The 16,236-nt window shown below is 42.0% G+C and overlaps 1 protein-coding gene across 5 annotated transcripts in view; it reads right to left on the bottom strand.

The window, feature by feature from the left end:
• CHCHD6 (coiled-coil-helix-coiled-coil-helix domain containing 6) overlaps positions 1-16,236 on the bottom strand; it is a 184,896-nt gene that overhangs the window by 129,168 nt on the left and 39,492 nt on the right. For 3 of the 5 annotated variants that reach the window (XM_075005244.1, XM_075005247.1, XM_075005245.1), the window contains exon 5: positions 3,712-3,732. The exons of the other annotated variants lie outside the window; for them this stretch is intronic. In XM_075005244.1, the coding sequence (XP_074861345.1) occupies positions 3,712-3,732 (21 nt within the window). The remainder of the gene's footprint in view (positions 1-3,711; positions 3,733-16,236) is intronic. 5 annotated transcript variants of the gene reach the window in all.

The raw sequence follows: 16,236 nt of genomic DNA, 5'->3' as shown, positions 1-16,236 counted from the left end.
ACCATCAGATGCCTGAGAGTAGTCTGTAATTAAGCTGGGGATAAGGATGTAAAATCCTGTTTAATTACTAAACAGGTTGTGGGGGCAGCAGGGAGGCTGCTCCAATTGGACTGGAGTGCTCCCCCCCTGCACACTGGAAACCGGGGCTGCTTTGGCCCAACTGGAGCATCCCTGCCTGTCGCACTGCTGCAGGTGAGGGTTCTCCAGCACAGCCTAAGCAGCCCACAATGGCAGCAGTCCAGCCCAGGAGCACTGGCGGCAGAGGCACTCCAGCCTGGCTGTGGCAGCCTCCATCCACAGCGGTCTTGGGCACGCCACAGGGCAGAGGTTCTCCAGCAGGGCCTGAGCAGTCAGCATCCGTGCCACAGGGCCACCTTGGATGGGGCTACTCTGGCATAGCTGAAGCACCCACATGAAGGGCTGTCCTGTGGAGCTAGAAAAATCTCCTGACCATGACAGGCAGAGAGCTGCTCTAGCCTGTACTGGTTAAGTGTAACCAGTAACCCTTTACGATGAGGCTTACTGGTTAACATTTAACATCCCTAGTTGGGAGCCGAGGGCTTGTCTACATGTGGCATGACTGCAAGGTAAGCTAAGGTATGAATCTACAGAGCACTGGAATTGCAGCAGCATGTTTTCCCATTCTCCCATTTCAAAATGGGAATACGACAAAGAGCACTACAAAACTGTAAGCATATCCACACCACTAGCAAACATGTGGCAAGCCAGGCTATGCGCAGCGTACCAGCCTGTTGTCCACTAACTGGCTCTGTAGATGAGTCTCTCATGCTCTGCTCTCAAGGTATGATAATGAAAACCCAGTGCAAGTGCACTCTCTCATCTCTGCGCAACAGAGCAGCTGCTGTAACAGGCTTGGTGCCTTCTAATTCCAAGACTCAACTTTTTTTTTAAACATATATCAGATAGACACCGCTGAAACTTATTCAGTGAGTATGGGGAAGGACACTCCCAGTTTCTTCTTAATTTCTCACTACACACCACCCTCCCACACCATAAACAAAAAGACTCTGAGTAGAAACCATCTTCTTTTCAGCCAAGGAAATCCAGACAACTTCCCAAAAACCACTGCTCTTAGGTCAGCCATAAGGAGACACTGCAAAGAAACATATGGCCCTCCTTCCATCCTCCTCTCATTTCACCATGTAAGATGTTGCATACAACTATGAAGGCACCTGTGTTGGTTACCGCATTAGTTGGCTATTCAGCACTGAGGAGTTTAGTGCACTGCTCCCACAGGCGCAAAGAGCAAGAAACAGTCTGAGTGCAATGACAGTTAGGGCTGCTGATAGCAGGGACAAAAGGAGCAGTTGACCCATGGCTTGGAAACTTAAGGAACTGGGGTTCTGGACTGCCATCACTGCTACAGTGGTAGCAACAGCAGCTGGAGCCCCAGGTTCTTTAGATCACAGCCAGAGCCCTGCACAGCATGATCCAGAGAGTGATGAGGGCTGGCAACACAGAAATGGAATACTGAGGACTTTAAGATAATGGGAGATGCACATCTCCTAGAACTGGAAGGGACCTTGGGAGGTCATCTAGTCCAGTCCCCTGCCCTCTTGGTTAGAGCAAGCACCATCCTTGACATCTATTGCCTCAATCCCTAAATGGCCTCCTCAAGGATTGAACTCACAACCCCACGTTTAACAGGTCAATGCTTGAATCACTGAGTTATCCCTCCCCCCACAAGCCATTTGCAATGTAAAAGCACAACTTCTATTTGCCTCAATCCCTAAATGGCCTCCTCAAGGATTGAGCTCACAATCCTGGGTTTAAGCAGACCAATGCTCAAACCACTGAGCTATCCCTCCCCCACAGCCTTCTTATGATCAGTCTTCCAATGCAACACTCTTAGCAGGTGTCAAGGCTGTTCCCCACTCTGACACTCCAAGCATAGAAGGTGGGAGCTCACAAGAGACTTTAAAAATACCTTTTTTCTATAGGTTTCTGCTTAGAAGTGTTCCAAGGTCACAGATTCCTTTACCTTGGGAAGAAGCTGCCACCACCCCAGTGAGAAAACCCATCTTTAGAACTAAGGAAGACACACTTGGGAAGTTCCCCTGCGGGGTAACCCCAAGTGCTTAATCCTCCCGTAAAAGAAAGCTTGAAATTAGAGAGAAGGAGGAAAAAAACCTGTAATCTCTGACAGCTGACTTTTTAGTCTTAGGCATGCATACAAACAGACCCTTTTCTACGTGCAAAGGTCAGGCTGCAGTACACATATGTGAGAAATGCACACGAAAACCAAAGAGAAACTATAGTAGTAAAAGGAAGTTTGTTGTTGGCAGGGCCAGATTAAGGTAGGTTAAATGGGATTCAGGAATGAGGCACAGCTATAGTGCACAGTACTTACAACTATTCAGGACCCCAAAATGCAGAAGAGACAAAAATCCATCTTAGAGGAAACTGGTTGTCTCTAAGTGAAGGGAGGCTTGACACAGGGGAAAAGGTCCATAGCACAGTCCATGCGAGTTCTTCCCAGAGGCAACTCACAGTATGTAGTAACAGATAGTTCTGAAATTCATTCATCCATGAATATCACTCAATTGGGCAGATGTGGCGTACAAAACCCCAACAAGGTTTTACAGGGTCAGAGGCATGAAAAAACAGCACCTCCTCATACCTCACCCCTTAGGAAAAAAAATAAACTCTGACCTCTTACAAATGCCTTTTCTCTATATTAAATTATTTTAATTTTGGGAGGAAATAAACTGCATGTCCCAAAGGAATCCAATAGCAAAGATAAAGATGTTTCAGCTGGGCACCTCACCCCTTCCACTGTTTAACAATTGCAGATGCTTGTAGCTCATGCTCTCCCACATTGTCTTCTTCAGCCACTAGAGCAGACAGGAAGTTGAAGAGAACCCTGTTCAGGATCCCAGGACTAGAATAACAGATTTGCAACTGGACAAAATTGAAGTGCACCAGCAAAGTAGTGTAGTGGGAATAGCTGGAGTGCTGCTAGTTAAGGAATGGGCAACGGCTGGGCTAAAAGGGGCATAGTAAAATTGAAATAGGAAGGGTTGCAGTAAATCAAAACTGATCTGAGTAGAGACAGGCATAAAAAATTGAAATAACAAAGCGTTATTTAAATTAGGATTAAGTGACATTGGCAGAAATCTAGCCAATCAATAGCGATTGACACAGTTCTCAATCTCTGTGCTAGGCAGCTCAGACCTACAAAAGTCACCTTGGTGTTCTTTGGCCCCAAAGTATTACAGGCACAACTACAACCCTGCACAAATATAAAATTTGTATCCCCATCCAATCCATGAGCTGCAAAAATGGGCCATAGATATAAAGCAATTATCCATGGATTTTTAGGTTCTCTACCCCTACTATCACTTCTACTGAAATCTAGGAAAATTTTTAACTACAAACTAATGGGTTCAGACTTAGGCCCAAATGAGCAACAATGGAGAAACCGTCACTTCCTGCCTGCCTCTGCTACCCAATTATCCCCACATACACATACCCATCACTCTATCAAGGTTGGTCTCAGCAGCTGTAAGCTACACAAAAGGAACCAGTGAAAATCTTTATGGAAGAAATAATATGCAATTTTCTAGCTGAACACCTTTTAAAATGTAATGACAAAATAAAATCCTGCATCTGTGCTCAGCAATAACAATCTGTATGCACATGGTAACAATATGACATTTGGAATAAGCAAGACAGACAAAAAGAGCTTACCCAGGCATCCAAATCCGCAGGCTTCGGGGGGAAAAGAGAGAAATGGGGAAGGAAAGAAGGGGGTAAATATATATCAGTAATTCATGGAGACTGCCTGCTGCTGCACAATATAGGTTTTAACATGAGTTCAGAAGAGTTCCTTAAAAATGGCAAGCATTTTAACAGCGCACCTATGTCCCCCATTAGCAACTGTGCTGTAAATAAAGGCTGTTAAATGGTATTAGGCTCTTCAGTTAAAAAAAAAAGAAGTATTTCCCCAGACACATAGCCAGGCTCATACAAGACACTGCACAAAATTAGACACTCATATCAGTAGCAGCACACACCAAGGGATGTGGTAGTGTCAGATGCATGGTGAGGTGCAAGGCCAAAAGCCCTGCAACTGCCAACCTCTCCAAGAAAAACAGGTACAGTACAGTACCTCCTTCACTGGAGCAGTTTTATATATTCAAGGTGACCTAGCTGGCAAGTCATCTTCACTCTTGTAGTTGCACTGGAAACCTTATAGTTGACAGCCCTCTCAATGAAAACGTGATCTGTCTATGGGCAGATTTTCAGCCAGGCCCCCCTTACACAGGCAGACCACTATTCCTATAGCATGCCAAATCCAAGCTGCCGTCTTTTCTTCCCTCATCTTTTATTTGCAAAGTCACTGGCTGGAGACTTCACAGTGAAGCTGCACAGATCACAAGGATTTCAGTATCTCCTGACTCACCCTTTTTATTATTTTTGACTGAAGCGATAACCCCAGCAGTAGCAAAGCAAGTACAAGATAAACATTTTTCATGCCCATAAACACTCTGGCTTCAGACAGAGATGTTTATGAAGCAACCAGACTGTTTTTCACTATCAAGGGCTGCTGCATCTCCACTACTTCTTGGGGTTACTCTCACTCACCAGACCATTCTGGAAACAGCTACTTTTTTCATCACATTTATTTACTGGAGGGGCTTTGGTGAGATGGGAGGGATATTCTTGTTTGTCATAGTTTAGTGCCAGAGATGGCAGATGACACAGAGCAACTGGTTTATGAAAACTGCTGTTGTTTTAATGGCACAGAGCAGCCACCTGAAGTTGTGAAGAGATGAAGCATGATTAGCTATGCGAGCTGTCATCCCTAACCTCTGCAACAGCAGAGCGGGGTGGAGCTGAATGTCTACAGCTCAGCTGGGTAAGGCCAATTCCCTCCTTCCTGCAGACAAACTGGTAGCAACCATCAACAAGTCTTCAATCTATCAACCCAACATGTCAAGCATTCATTAACAATTGACAACTGATCATGACAGTAGCCAGGTTTCAAGAATATTTTTTACTTCCTACCTGTACTGTCGTTTAAACAGAATGTGCAGGTTTTGTTTATTTCAACCTCTCTATTGCTGCACTGTACTTTGCAGTGCATAATTATTTCAGATATGTCATATACAGGTAGCTTTCTGTTAGATTTACGTCAGTCATCCATTGGACATTTAAGTCATTAACTGTCAAATTTCTTGTGGAAAAACATTTGCATCAAAAACTCAGACATTGGCACTGAATCACCCCCTTCCGGGCAGCCTCAGCAGACAGCCAAAAATATTAAAAATGTACTGGCCCATCCCAGAAAAGAGGGGTCTCTCCATCAGGTCTGAGATGTAATGGTGTCAGGACGGGTGGTAAATTCTGCAAGGAAGGTTTCTATTATTGCTACCCATGTTATGCCTAGTTTGTGAACACAGAGGTTCATTCTCAAAGGCTTTAAATTGGCACCTTTCACAAAGAATGTAGTTCACTTTAAGAGAGCCATTACATGGATACGGAGTATCATACAATCCTAGATTTGGAAAGGGCCTCAAGAAATCATGAAGTCCATCTCCCTGCTCTCATGGCGGGACTCAGCACCATTTACTCCGTGGTGTCCAACCAGATCTGAAGTAGTAGCCACCATAGCGCCTACTGCTATAGTAAACTAGGCACATTATTCTAGCCAATTAGCCATACTCAATGGGCCAAATAGCCACATTTGGCTAGTAGCTTATGTGTTGTACACCATGGATCTAGACTATTCCTTATAGACATTTATCTAACCTGCTCTTAAATATATCCAAATATCTCTGAGTAATTTAGCCAAAAGTCCAAAATGTATCTAGACCAATTCTTATATTGGAAAAAGTCAAACATCCAGATTAAGGACTGAATTAACAGGAAAATAAGGGAAGAAAGACTCAAAAGAAGCAATCTTTGAGGTCTGTTAAGTTAAAATTTGCCATTTGGTAGGCCTGTACCAAAAGGGCTTGATGGACCTGTATTAACAAACATTGGCTGACCACATTAAACTAGAGTGCCTGATCACTTGTTTCAGAGTTCAAGTTGCCTGGCCAAGAGAAACATCATCTTGTATGTCTTGTTTCCAAACAACTTAGACTCTGCTTTGAGTTCCCAGCTAAAGGGGCTTGTGTATTTTGTGATCTCTGCACCAATACTTAAGCTGCATTTTGCAGCTTCCTTGTGTTGAGACAAAGAGTACAAGGGTAAGATTCAGTTCCCACCCAACCTGCCAGGGAGGAATTTCAGTAAACGATACCATTGGTAGATTTATTGCTTGAGAGCCTAAAGGAAAAGGATCTTTTCTTTGACTGTAACTAGGGCATAAGATTACTACTGAAGCAGACACCGATGTCAGGCCCAAAATCCTTCATTCTTGGCATTCGCACAGAAAAGCTCAGATGCCTAAACTGCCCAGCAGTGGCTAAGTGGAGAGGACTTTGGCTATGTTCAGGAATGATTCAAGCTATAAGTGAGAGCTGGGAAAGTTAATATTTAAGGAGGTATTTTGCACTAAGCAAAGAGTAATGACCCAAGTATCTTTTAAATTGTTCTTGGTTCAGTAAACAATGAAACCATCAACACAGGGTGCCATGAGTCATCACAATCTAGTGGTATATATCCATCCATTTATATGGATTTCTGACATTTCATTGCTCTGCAGGATACTAGGCATTTCAGAACCTAGCCAGATCATTTCTGTCATCTATCTTGCAAAGTACAATAAGGTGGACCCTTGAGGAGAGGGCTTCGGGACAGGATGACACCTGTATCTGAACCAACAATTGCCTACAGCTATTCCAGCATTTGCTCTGTGGAATAGGTCTTATGCCCATTTCTCAGAGTGCCCAAAGGCTCAGCAGGAATCTGGGTCCCTTGCTAGATGTTTCCTTCATTAGAAGGCAAAGTGCCTAAAAACTGGCACAATTGTTTATGGGAAACTGCCAACTTCAGAAGGATGGAATGCAACAGACCCTACAAGAGGCTTGAACAAATCAGACACAGCACAAGTTTGGATACAAGGAAGCACACAGGTTCACAGCAACCTAAGCACTAACTGGCATCTACTTTAGGGACCACACAGCAGTATTTGACAAGTTCTGCATCAGATACACTGACGTGCTGATGGACAAACTTCGTCATTTAATGGGTAAACTATGACGTTTCCTCACGGAGAAAATCTGAAAACTAAAATGTTTCCAAAGTGATGAGTATTAAAAGTATCTGTTTGTCTCACACTTCTAGCCCCCTTTCCCAGTTAAAGGCTTCCGGATAGAAATTGAAGTTAGCATCAATGTTAAAGCATAATAAGGCAGAGATGTAGCCAGCCAACTGGAGGAAGAAGAGTTTCTCAGCTGAGCTGCAATCAATTTCAAGGAAAGATTGTGCTGAAACTGCCCATGCTTAGTGGAACCAAACATACAATTTTATAAACATGGAAGATGGAAAGTAGCAGTAAAGGTCTCTACTCCCTCATGATTCAGGGACACCACCACCTCTAATGCTCACGGAGTTGCTACAAATGGGTTTGCAATGTCTTTAGCTACATGGTCTGTTATTTTCAATTAAATCTATTTTACAAAATCCAGAGTACACAACTGCTTTCATTTGTTTACCTTGATACTTACCTGCACCCCATATTCACTTGTCAGGCTGCCAAACAGCCAAGAGCACCTCAAGTCCTTTCATTACTGCACTTCACTCCTCCCTTACACACACAAACAACTCATTACATGGCCTGCCGACGGACAAGGCAAAGTCTTCAGGAGTCTGAAGAATGTAGGCTTTCCAGACAAATGCTCAAAATACTCAGTGTCTGACAGTAGGTGCAGTAGCAACTAGGCAGTCTAAGCCTTCTCTTTCTCTGTGAAAATCCTCTCCCGCATACTAGGTTCCAGAGTTTGCAAGTCTCCCCCTCAATTTACAGGGCAGCAATGTGTTACTCAAAGGATATCAAGAATTCCCATAGTGATTGTGGCTCCCTTGTTCTAGACCAGATTTACTTTATCTACAAGTAAATAGATTCTCCTCACCCCACATACCAGCCTGTATCATAAATCCACCCAAAGTTTATCCTGGGTTATTTCCAGATCATTCACAACCACTGGTAGAGGATGTAATTTACCCACCTGTAATACCCACTTGACAGTAGCCACTGTGGCCACGTGCCTGTCCCCCACACATTTAAGAGAACACCCCAAGTGCTGGTTTCTCTCATCCCACCTGGAAGATGGGGATTCAAGTTTTTGAATCAAACATCAGAGAGAAATTTTATCTACCACCACCTATGCCATCTGGAAATTCAAATTACATCAGTAATTCACCACAACCCTCAGTGCAACATAAAATGATCAGTCCTCTGGGTCAGGAAGGAATCTCCCCATTCCCCTTCCCCCTCACAACAAAAAGCATTATGAAATTGAATTACAGGCAACAGTTTCCACCTGCCTCTTAAGCATCAGCTAGCTATTGGCAACTGCCAGCCGCAGGATACTTGACAAGATGGTCCAGTGGCCTAATCCAGTACAGCAAATCCTTTGTTCCTGCCAAACTAGCTACCCCATGATTAAAAATCTAATTTCTGTTCCTTTAAAAGCTTCTTGCAAATGCTAAAGGAAATGCAGTCAGCTTTAGTTCGTTTTTTTAAATACAGACTAAGATGGTTTTATTAGCTATGTTTCTTAGCTAAGAAAATCCTAGGAAAAAAAATCTTCAAATATCACAGCCCTGAATCTCTCAATCCCAAAATCTATACAAATACACTTTGCAGATGGAGACCTGGCTGTCCAGTTTCACACTGTGCTCAGATTTCTACAGCCCCAAAAAGTCAAATATTTTCCAGCATTTTTTCCTTCAGCTCCAGACATACGCAAACACACACTTACTCAGAAATACCCAATCAGTGCATTTCAGGGTCTGGAGTCCAGCCTAATAAGACACTGCAATGCACATGTGAAAGACACAAAAAAATCATCAAGGGGAGAAAAGGTTTAGCATAAATTGATTGCCTTCTAAATCCATGGGGAAAGGAACAAAATAGATATACAGAGACATATAGGAGATGGCACCAATTTTAACCTTACTCCTAGAAGACAAGCATCACCGTCATAATGTGCATTTTAGTAAGGTAAACTGAAGCTCAAAAAATCTTTAAATTAGCTAGATAAATAAGGATTGTCACAGGCAAGTGAACCGATTACAGAAATAAAAAATGTACAGCTGGAAAGCACCTTGATAAATCGCCAAGTCTGGCTCCCTGAAAAGAGACATCACCAAGTAACCTAGGCCACCCATGATGGGTGTTTGTCCAATCTGGTCTTTAAAATTTTTCAATGAAGGGAATTTTACAACCTTCCCTTGCTTATTCCAGTGTATATTTAGCATATACTTGGAAAGTTTTTCCTAATATCTAACTCATATCTCCCTTGCTACAGTATAAGCCCATTATTTCTTATCCTACAATCTGTGGTCATGGACAGCAATTGGTCAGAGTCCTCTTTAAAACATCACTTAAAGTATTTGAAGACCAACAGGTTTCCTTCTCAGTCTTTTCTCAAGATTAAGCATGCCCAGATTTTTTTAACCCTTCCTCATTTGTTAGATTTTCATTTTTGTTGCCCTCCTCTGAACTCTCCCGTTTGTCCACAAGTTTCCAGAAACGTAGTGCCTAAAATGGGACAAGACTGAGGCCTTGCCAGTACCAAATGGAGTGAAACAATTGCTACCTGTGGCTTACATACAACACTCCTGTTAATAGGCCTTAATCATGTTATTAGTCCTTTTTGTAACTGGACATATATTTCATTGTGTGTGACCTACTATAATCCCCAGATCCTTGTCAGCAGGATTACCACCTCAGTCAGTTATTCTTAGTTGTGCACGTAATTTTGCTTTCCTTCATAGAATATTTTGCTTATTTTCATTGAATTTAGACCAACCATCCAACATGTCAAATCATTTTGAATTCTACTCCTGTCCAAGTACTTGCACCCCTGCCTGCTTGTTGCTCTCTAAATTTTATAAGTGTTTTGTCCCCTCCATTATCCAAGTCATTAATAAAAATGTTGAATAGCACGGGACCCCAGACTTGACCTCTGCAGGACCTCACTAGATATCCCTAGCAGTTTGACAGCAAAACATCAATAACAACTGAGCGTGGTTTTTCAAACAGCTATGCACTCACTTTATAGTAACTTAATCTCTATTACATTGCCCGAGTTTGCTTATAAGAATATTATGTGGAACTATTCAGTAAGGCTTTTGGCAATCAAGCTATCACATCTACTACTTCCCCCATCTACTAGACCAGTAACTCTGCCAAAGTAGCAAATTAGATTAGTTTGGCAACATTTATTCCTGACAAATGGATGCTGACTATTGCCTATAATCCTATTATCTTCTAGGTGTTTACAAACTGATTGTTTAATCGTTTATATCAGTGCCTCTCTACATATTGAAATTAACCTGAAAAGTCTATAATTTCCAGAGTCCTCTTGATTTCCCTTTTTAACAAAAGGTATTATGTTTGCCCTTCTCCAGTCCTCTGGAACAGTGTTTCTTAAACTTTTTGAGACACCAGAACACCAAATAATATTTTTTTATGCAGAACACTTACTAAAATTTTCTTCAAAAAAAATTGTTAGACCAAAAACAAGCAAACAAACAAAAAAACAAAGCTACATATACAGCTAAAAACAAAATGAATTATTTTAATCCAGTATCACAGCAATGACAAAGTAACATTGTATCTGGTTTTAATAACAGAAAATATGTACCATCTGTATATTTTTCCAAACGTTTGCGGCACACCTGTGAGATGTTCATGCAACACCAGAGTTCTGCAGAACACACTTAAGAAACACTGCTCTGGAACACATCATGGAACGGACCAACTTCACTGCAGCATCCCTCATTTCCATGATTTTTAAATAAAGAGAGATAAGCAGGCACTAATTAAGTTTCCCTACCTACTGTTCTGCTAATGCACCTCATTCCTGGCCTGCTACACCCTCCCTTCTTCTTTCCATCCCCAAGTCACACCACTCCTGAAGCATTTCCCATGAAAAGGCTGCCAATTAAGCTGTGATTCTGAGATGCTAGGGACACAATCTGACTTCCAACGGCGAGTATACTGGTTCTTGGCTAAGTACACTATTCAGTCTTTACAAGGCCATGATCAGAGAGAATATTACAAGGTAACAGCTTTTAACGAAATCAAGTATATTACAATTAAGCCATCTGCAACCCAGTAAGAACATAAATACTACAAGAGGAGAACTGCAAGATACTGTAAGCTATATGTTCTTATTTTTGCATTGCAATCTCCTCATTAGCCACCCAAGTAAAGTCTTACTGAAAGTAATATTGAACAGGTTGAAGCCCCAAGCTGAGATGATTATTGCTGAGGAACAAGCCGGCTTTAGGGCAGGGCGGAGTACCACCAAACAAATATTCAGCCTGAGAATTCTCTGTGAAAAATACCTGCAGCACCAACAGCACCTGTACCATGTTTTTGTGGACTTCAAAAAGGCCTTTGACAGAGTTTGGCAGGCAGCATTACAGGCCACCATGAGAAAGTACAATATCAGCACCAACCTCGTCCGAGTTGTTGAACACATGTATGACAATGCCACCAGTGCAGTTTTCCACAACGGTACCATTGGAAGCTGGTTCAGAACGACAGTGGGCATCCGTCAGGGTTGTCTGCTCTCCCCCACACTTTTCAACATCTTTCTGGAGCACATCATGATTGATGCCTTGGAAGACCATGAAGGAACTGTCAGCATAGGGGGCAGAATAATCACCAACCTTCGCTTCGCTGATGATACAGACGGATTAGCTGGCGGAGAAAAGGAACTTGCCAGCTTGCTAGAATGGCTGGATACCACCTCGAAAGCCTATGGAATGGAGATAAATGCAGAAAAGACAAAACTGATGACCAATAACACCAATGGCCTCAGTAGGGATATAATGGTGAATGGACAAGCTCTTCAATGTGTGTCCAGCTTCAAGTACTTAGGTGCAATCATGTCAGATGAGGGGTCCAGACCAGAAGTCCTCTCCAGAATAGTGCAAACAACAGCAGTGCTTACAAAACTTAGACCCAGCTGGAGGGACAAGAACATCAGTCTGAGATTGAAAGTAAGATTGATGCGCTCACTGGTCACAGTGTTCTTGTGCGCTTGCGAAACGTGGACCCTTACAGCAGAACTGCAGAAAAAGATCCAAAGCATGGAGATGAGACGCTATAGGAGGCTTCTGGGCATCTCTTATATTGAGCATGTCACGAACGAAGAAGTACGACATAGGATCAGGCATGTCATAGGCCCACATGACAACCTGCTCACTGTGGTGCAGAAGCGCAAGCTCAGATGGTACAGCCACGTGATCAGCTCATCAGGCCTTTCAAAGACCATCTTGCAAGGCACAGTACCTGGTGGTAGAAGGAAAGGCAGGCAAAAGAAGAGATGGGAAGATAACATCAAAGAGTGGACAAACCTGAATGTGAGCGAGTCACAGAGAGCTGCACAGGACAGGATGAGGTGGAGTGAGTTGATCAGGAAGTTATCTGCCGTGCCCCAATGACCCTCAAAAGGGGTTATGGGATAGAGATGGGAGAGGGAGAGAGATGAATCTCCAGGGCATGATTGTATCAAGAGAAATTTGCAAATATATGTCAACATCAGCAAAATTTTTATTACCATTTGATACACAACTTAAACGTGTTGTGCTAGTGTTTAAAATTTATGTTGGTCACAAGAATTCAATGCCAATTTATATTTACTGGACAATGCACAATTTTTCTTTACATATACATTAAGAAATATTGAGAGCAAGTGTCTGCAGCTTGGAGAGATCACAGAGTAGAATTACCTCATGTGAAGATGAAGTGGACTAGAGGTGTTCAACCGGAAGTAAAAAAATTCTTATGGAGCACTAATTAGTTATCTTTAAAACAAACATTTATTTTTGCTTCTAAATGCAAATGGTGAATTTACAAACTTAAATAAGCTATCATACACTGAACCTTCTGTCTTACGCTAAGGAATCATGTATTCACTCCTAAAGCCACCACAATCTCGATTAAATGAACAGTGCTCAATATTTAGGTTTTAAAAATTATAGTGGCTAGAGCAGCTCGTCTTCATTTCATGGGTTTCTGTTTGCAGGAATCCATCCAGCTCTCAATATTATGTAAACTCCAAATCAAAAACCCCTCTTTTATTGTAGTAGGTATTCTTTATAAACATACCTTCACTCAAGTTGCTCACTGACTGTGGCTGCAACACATGCAATCATTTACTCGCTTTTGTTCCTTACAGTTCGTAACAGAGCCAACAAAAGTCATTTCAAGAACCTGTTGATTAATGTATTGATTAAATTATAGATTCAGCAAGTTTACCAGCACAATAGATTAGAAGTAGTGAGAGAAGGAAGTGGCTTTACATATGCTCATTTGGAGGCCAATGCCTGAAGGAAGACCAGTAAGCTGGGCATAGGTTCATTTAGTAGTTGGACCCAGCCCATTAAAGAACTGGACCCAAAAACCTTAGTTATGTCCTCTTTTACTGACTTGGTTGACCAAGTCCACTCACAGAAGAACAGAAAGCTAAGGCCGAGCCAGTTCTGCTCAGCGCAGTACAGCTTCATGTACTCAAGCAAACACTAGAGAGCTATTTCAGATACATGTTAGTTGAAAACAAATGAAAAAGAAGGATAAAAAAAACCCACCAACTGGAGCACAACCAAAGAACTGTAAACCAAATGTAAGAATTTTGGTCAGGAAGTGAAGAATCATCAAAACAAAGCTTCAGAGAGACAGTGTCCAATCTGACAAACTGAAATACATCAGAGCAACGCTGCCAACAATTTCTATGCTGGAGAAGAAGGCCACAGAAGTTTTCAGAAAACACAAACTATTAGGGCCTGGTTTATTCCTCACACTTGTGACTACCAGGCTTGTGGAGAGGAGAACCTCATGATAGCAGCACTGGGACTCGTGTGTTTATTTTAACTTGCTGAAGTACAGTCATCCAACAGTGACCACACTTAAAAAATTCCTTAATTAAAACACTACTTAACAAGTAGGGACCAATTCTCCTACAATATGCTCAGACCCACTACTAGTGTTCCTGTAAGATGAGCACTTGGGTGGCTGCCCAGGAGAGATTCACGTGTCATGCAGCCAATTTGCAGAGCGCTCACAGCTGGCAGCATGTTCCTATTAGTAGTGCACATCCACACTGCCTTGGGACAAGCAACAAAATTTATTCTGCCCATACATGGAAAAATTAGAGGGAACATTGCCCACCACCTTTACCAACCCCAACCTCCAAGAAAAAAAAATTAGGGAGAACAGATAGGTCTTGCAGAGTGATCTGAAGATCAACAAATTAGAGGAACAGTGAATCAACAAAGAAAGCAAATTCTGAAGGTGAGGAATCCTACCTTCCCTGGAAACACTTGTCTTGCTGCCCCATCACAAGCCATTAAGCTCCAGAGCAAAGAACAGTGAGCAGAAAGCTCCACATCAAGATGGAGCTATTACTTCTCAGACTGCCATGCAGCCAAGAGCACATCAAGTTCTTTCATTGCTAAACTTAAACATTCATTATGAGAGACAGGAGCCTTCGCTCAGATATAAGACACTATTATATTAACTAAACTAACTAAAATTAACAGAGAGGTAATCATGTTAGTCTGCACTCCAACAAAACAAAGCAGCAGAAATGTAGCACTTTAAAGACTAACAAAATGATTTATTCAGAGATGAGCTATCGCGGGACCGACCCACTTCTTCAGCTCATCGTGGGTCTGTCCCATGAAAGCTCATCACCGAAGAAATCATTTTGTTATTCTTCAAAGAGCTACATTTCTGCTGCCATTTCTGCTGCCTTAACTAAAATTAAGTTAACTAAAAGTAGGCTTGTGAAAAACTGTAATCTTTACTGCAACATCACTTTTCACCTGCCTCCTCACTGTGCACATATAACAATGTAGCTCAGCCATGGGTCATTATAGTGACTGCAAACTACCAACACCAGGATAACCTGAGTGATACATGCTAGGACTCATTCCAGTTCCTACCAGATAGGTGCCCACATCATAACCATGGTCACATAACCACAGCAGAATTTAATGGGGGCCATAACTAGAAGCCTCAGGTAGCTTGTCTTCACCAGGGAATTTAATAAGGTTTCACCACACTTTTGACATGATACTTACACACAGGGCTGAATATAAGCTGTGCTTACTTACACTGACCAGTCAGATGCAATGAACATTACATTGCTAAACTTAGATGTTAAACTGATTTAACTAAGATTCAGTTTAATAGCCTTGGTCTACACTGGCAACTGAGCAACAAAGGTGCTTATACCAATCTCCCATCCCCATACAAAAGTTGTGCCAAAGCAAGTCCTAGCTTGGGCAGGAGTGCTTTCCTGCCATATCCCTTAAAGCCCGTGAAGTGTAAACATACACATAGTGAAAGTAAGCCCAAACAGGCTAAGAATTGAACAACCTTCCCCTCCCCACCCTTTCCCCTGCGCCCCAGTCTTCAAGAGACTGGATCTTCTATGAGGAAGAACTGAAGAACACTGGCAAGGGGCGGGGCAGGGAAGAGAAAAGCTTCTGTGGCTACAGTCTATGTAAGCATTTATACTACACATCACCATGGTATCAAAGAGTCTGGACTGTACTGCAGATAAAAAAATGGGAGAATTGAATGTCCAGAACTGTCAGTGATGCTTTTTACCAGCACAAAATTAACAGAGAAAAAAACACTCAGCTATACAGACAATAAAGGAGCTTCATGAAAGATTTTTTTCCCCCAAGACCAAATCCACAAGCTGCTAATTAGTAAGGATTCAGGCTTCTCCATATAAACCACTGAGCCTCTTTGGAAGAAAATGCTAGAGAGTTATCAAAACCACCTGTAAAATAAAACGCTCCCTTCTTCTCTTAATATACATGATCAAAAGCAAAATTCACTCAGAGAATCAAACACTTCTGCATTCCATTTAGCTCTAGAGCAACGTTTCCCAAATTGTGGCCCGCAGCCCAGTACCAGTCCTTGGGAAAAAAATACCACTCCTTAGAAAATATACAAATTATTGCTATGTACTATTATTATTGTGAAAAAATAATAAACAGTGAAAATTTTATTCATTTTTCATTTTTTATATGCACTTATATTTCTGGGACCAAAAAAGGTACTGAAAA

The sequence above is a fragment of the Carettochelys insculpta genome, chromosome 11, assembly GCF_033958435.1.
Source record: "Carettochelys insculpta isolate YL-2023 chromosome 11, ASM3395843v1, whole genome shotgun sequence".
NCBI lineage: Eukaryota > Metazoa > Chordata > Testudines > Carettochelyidae > Carettochelys > Carettochelys insculpta.
This window is presented reverse-complemented; position numbering and strand designations above follow the sequence as displayed.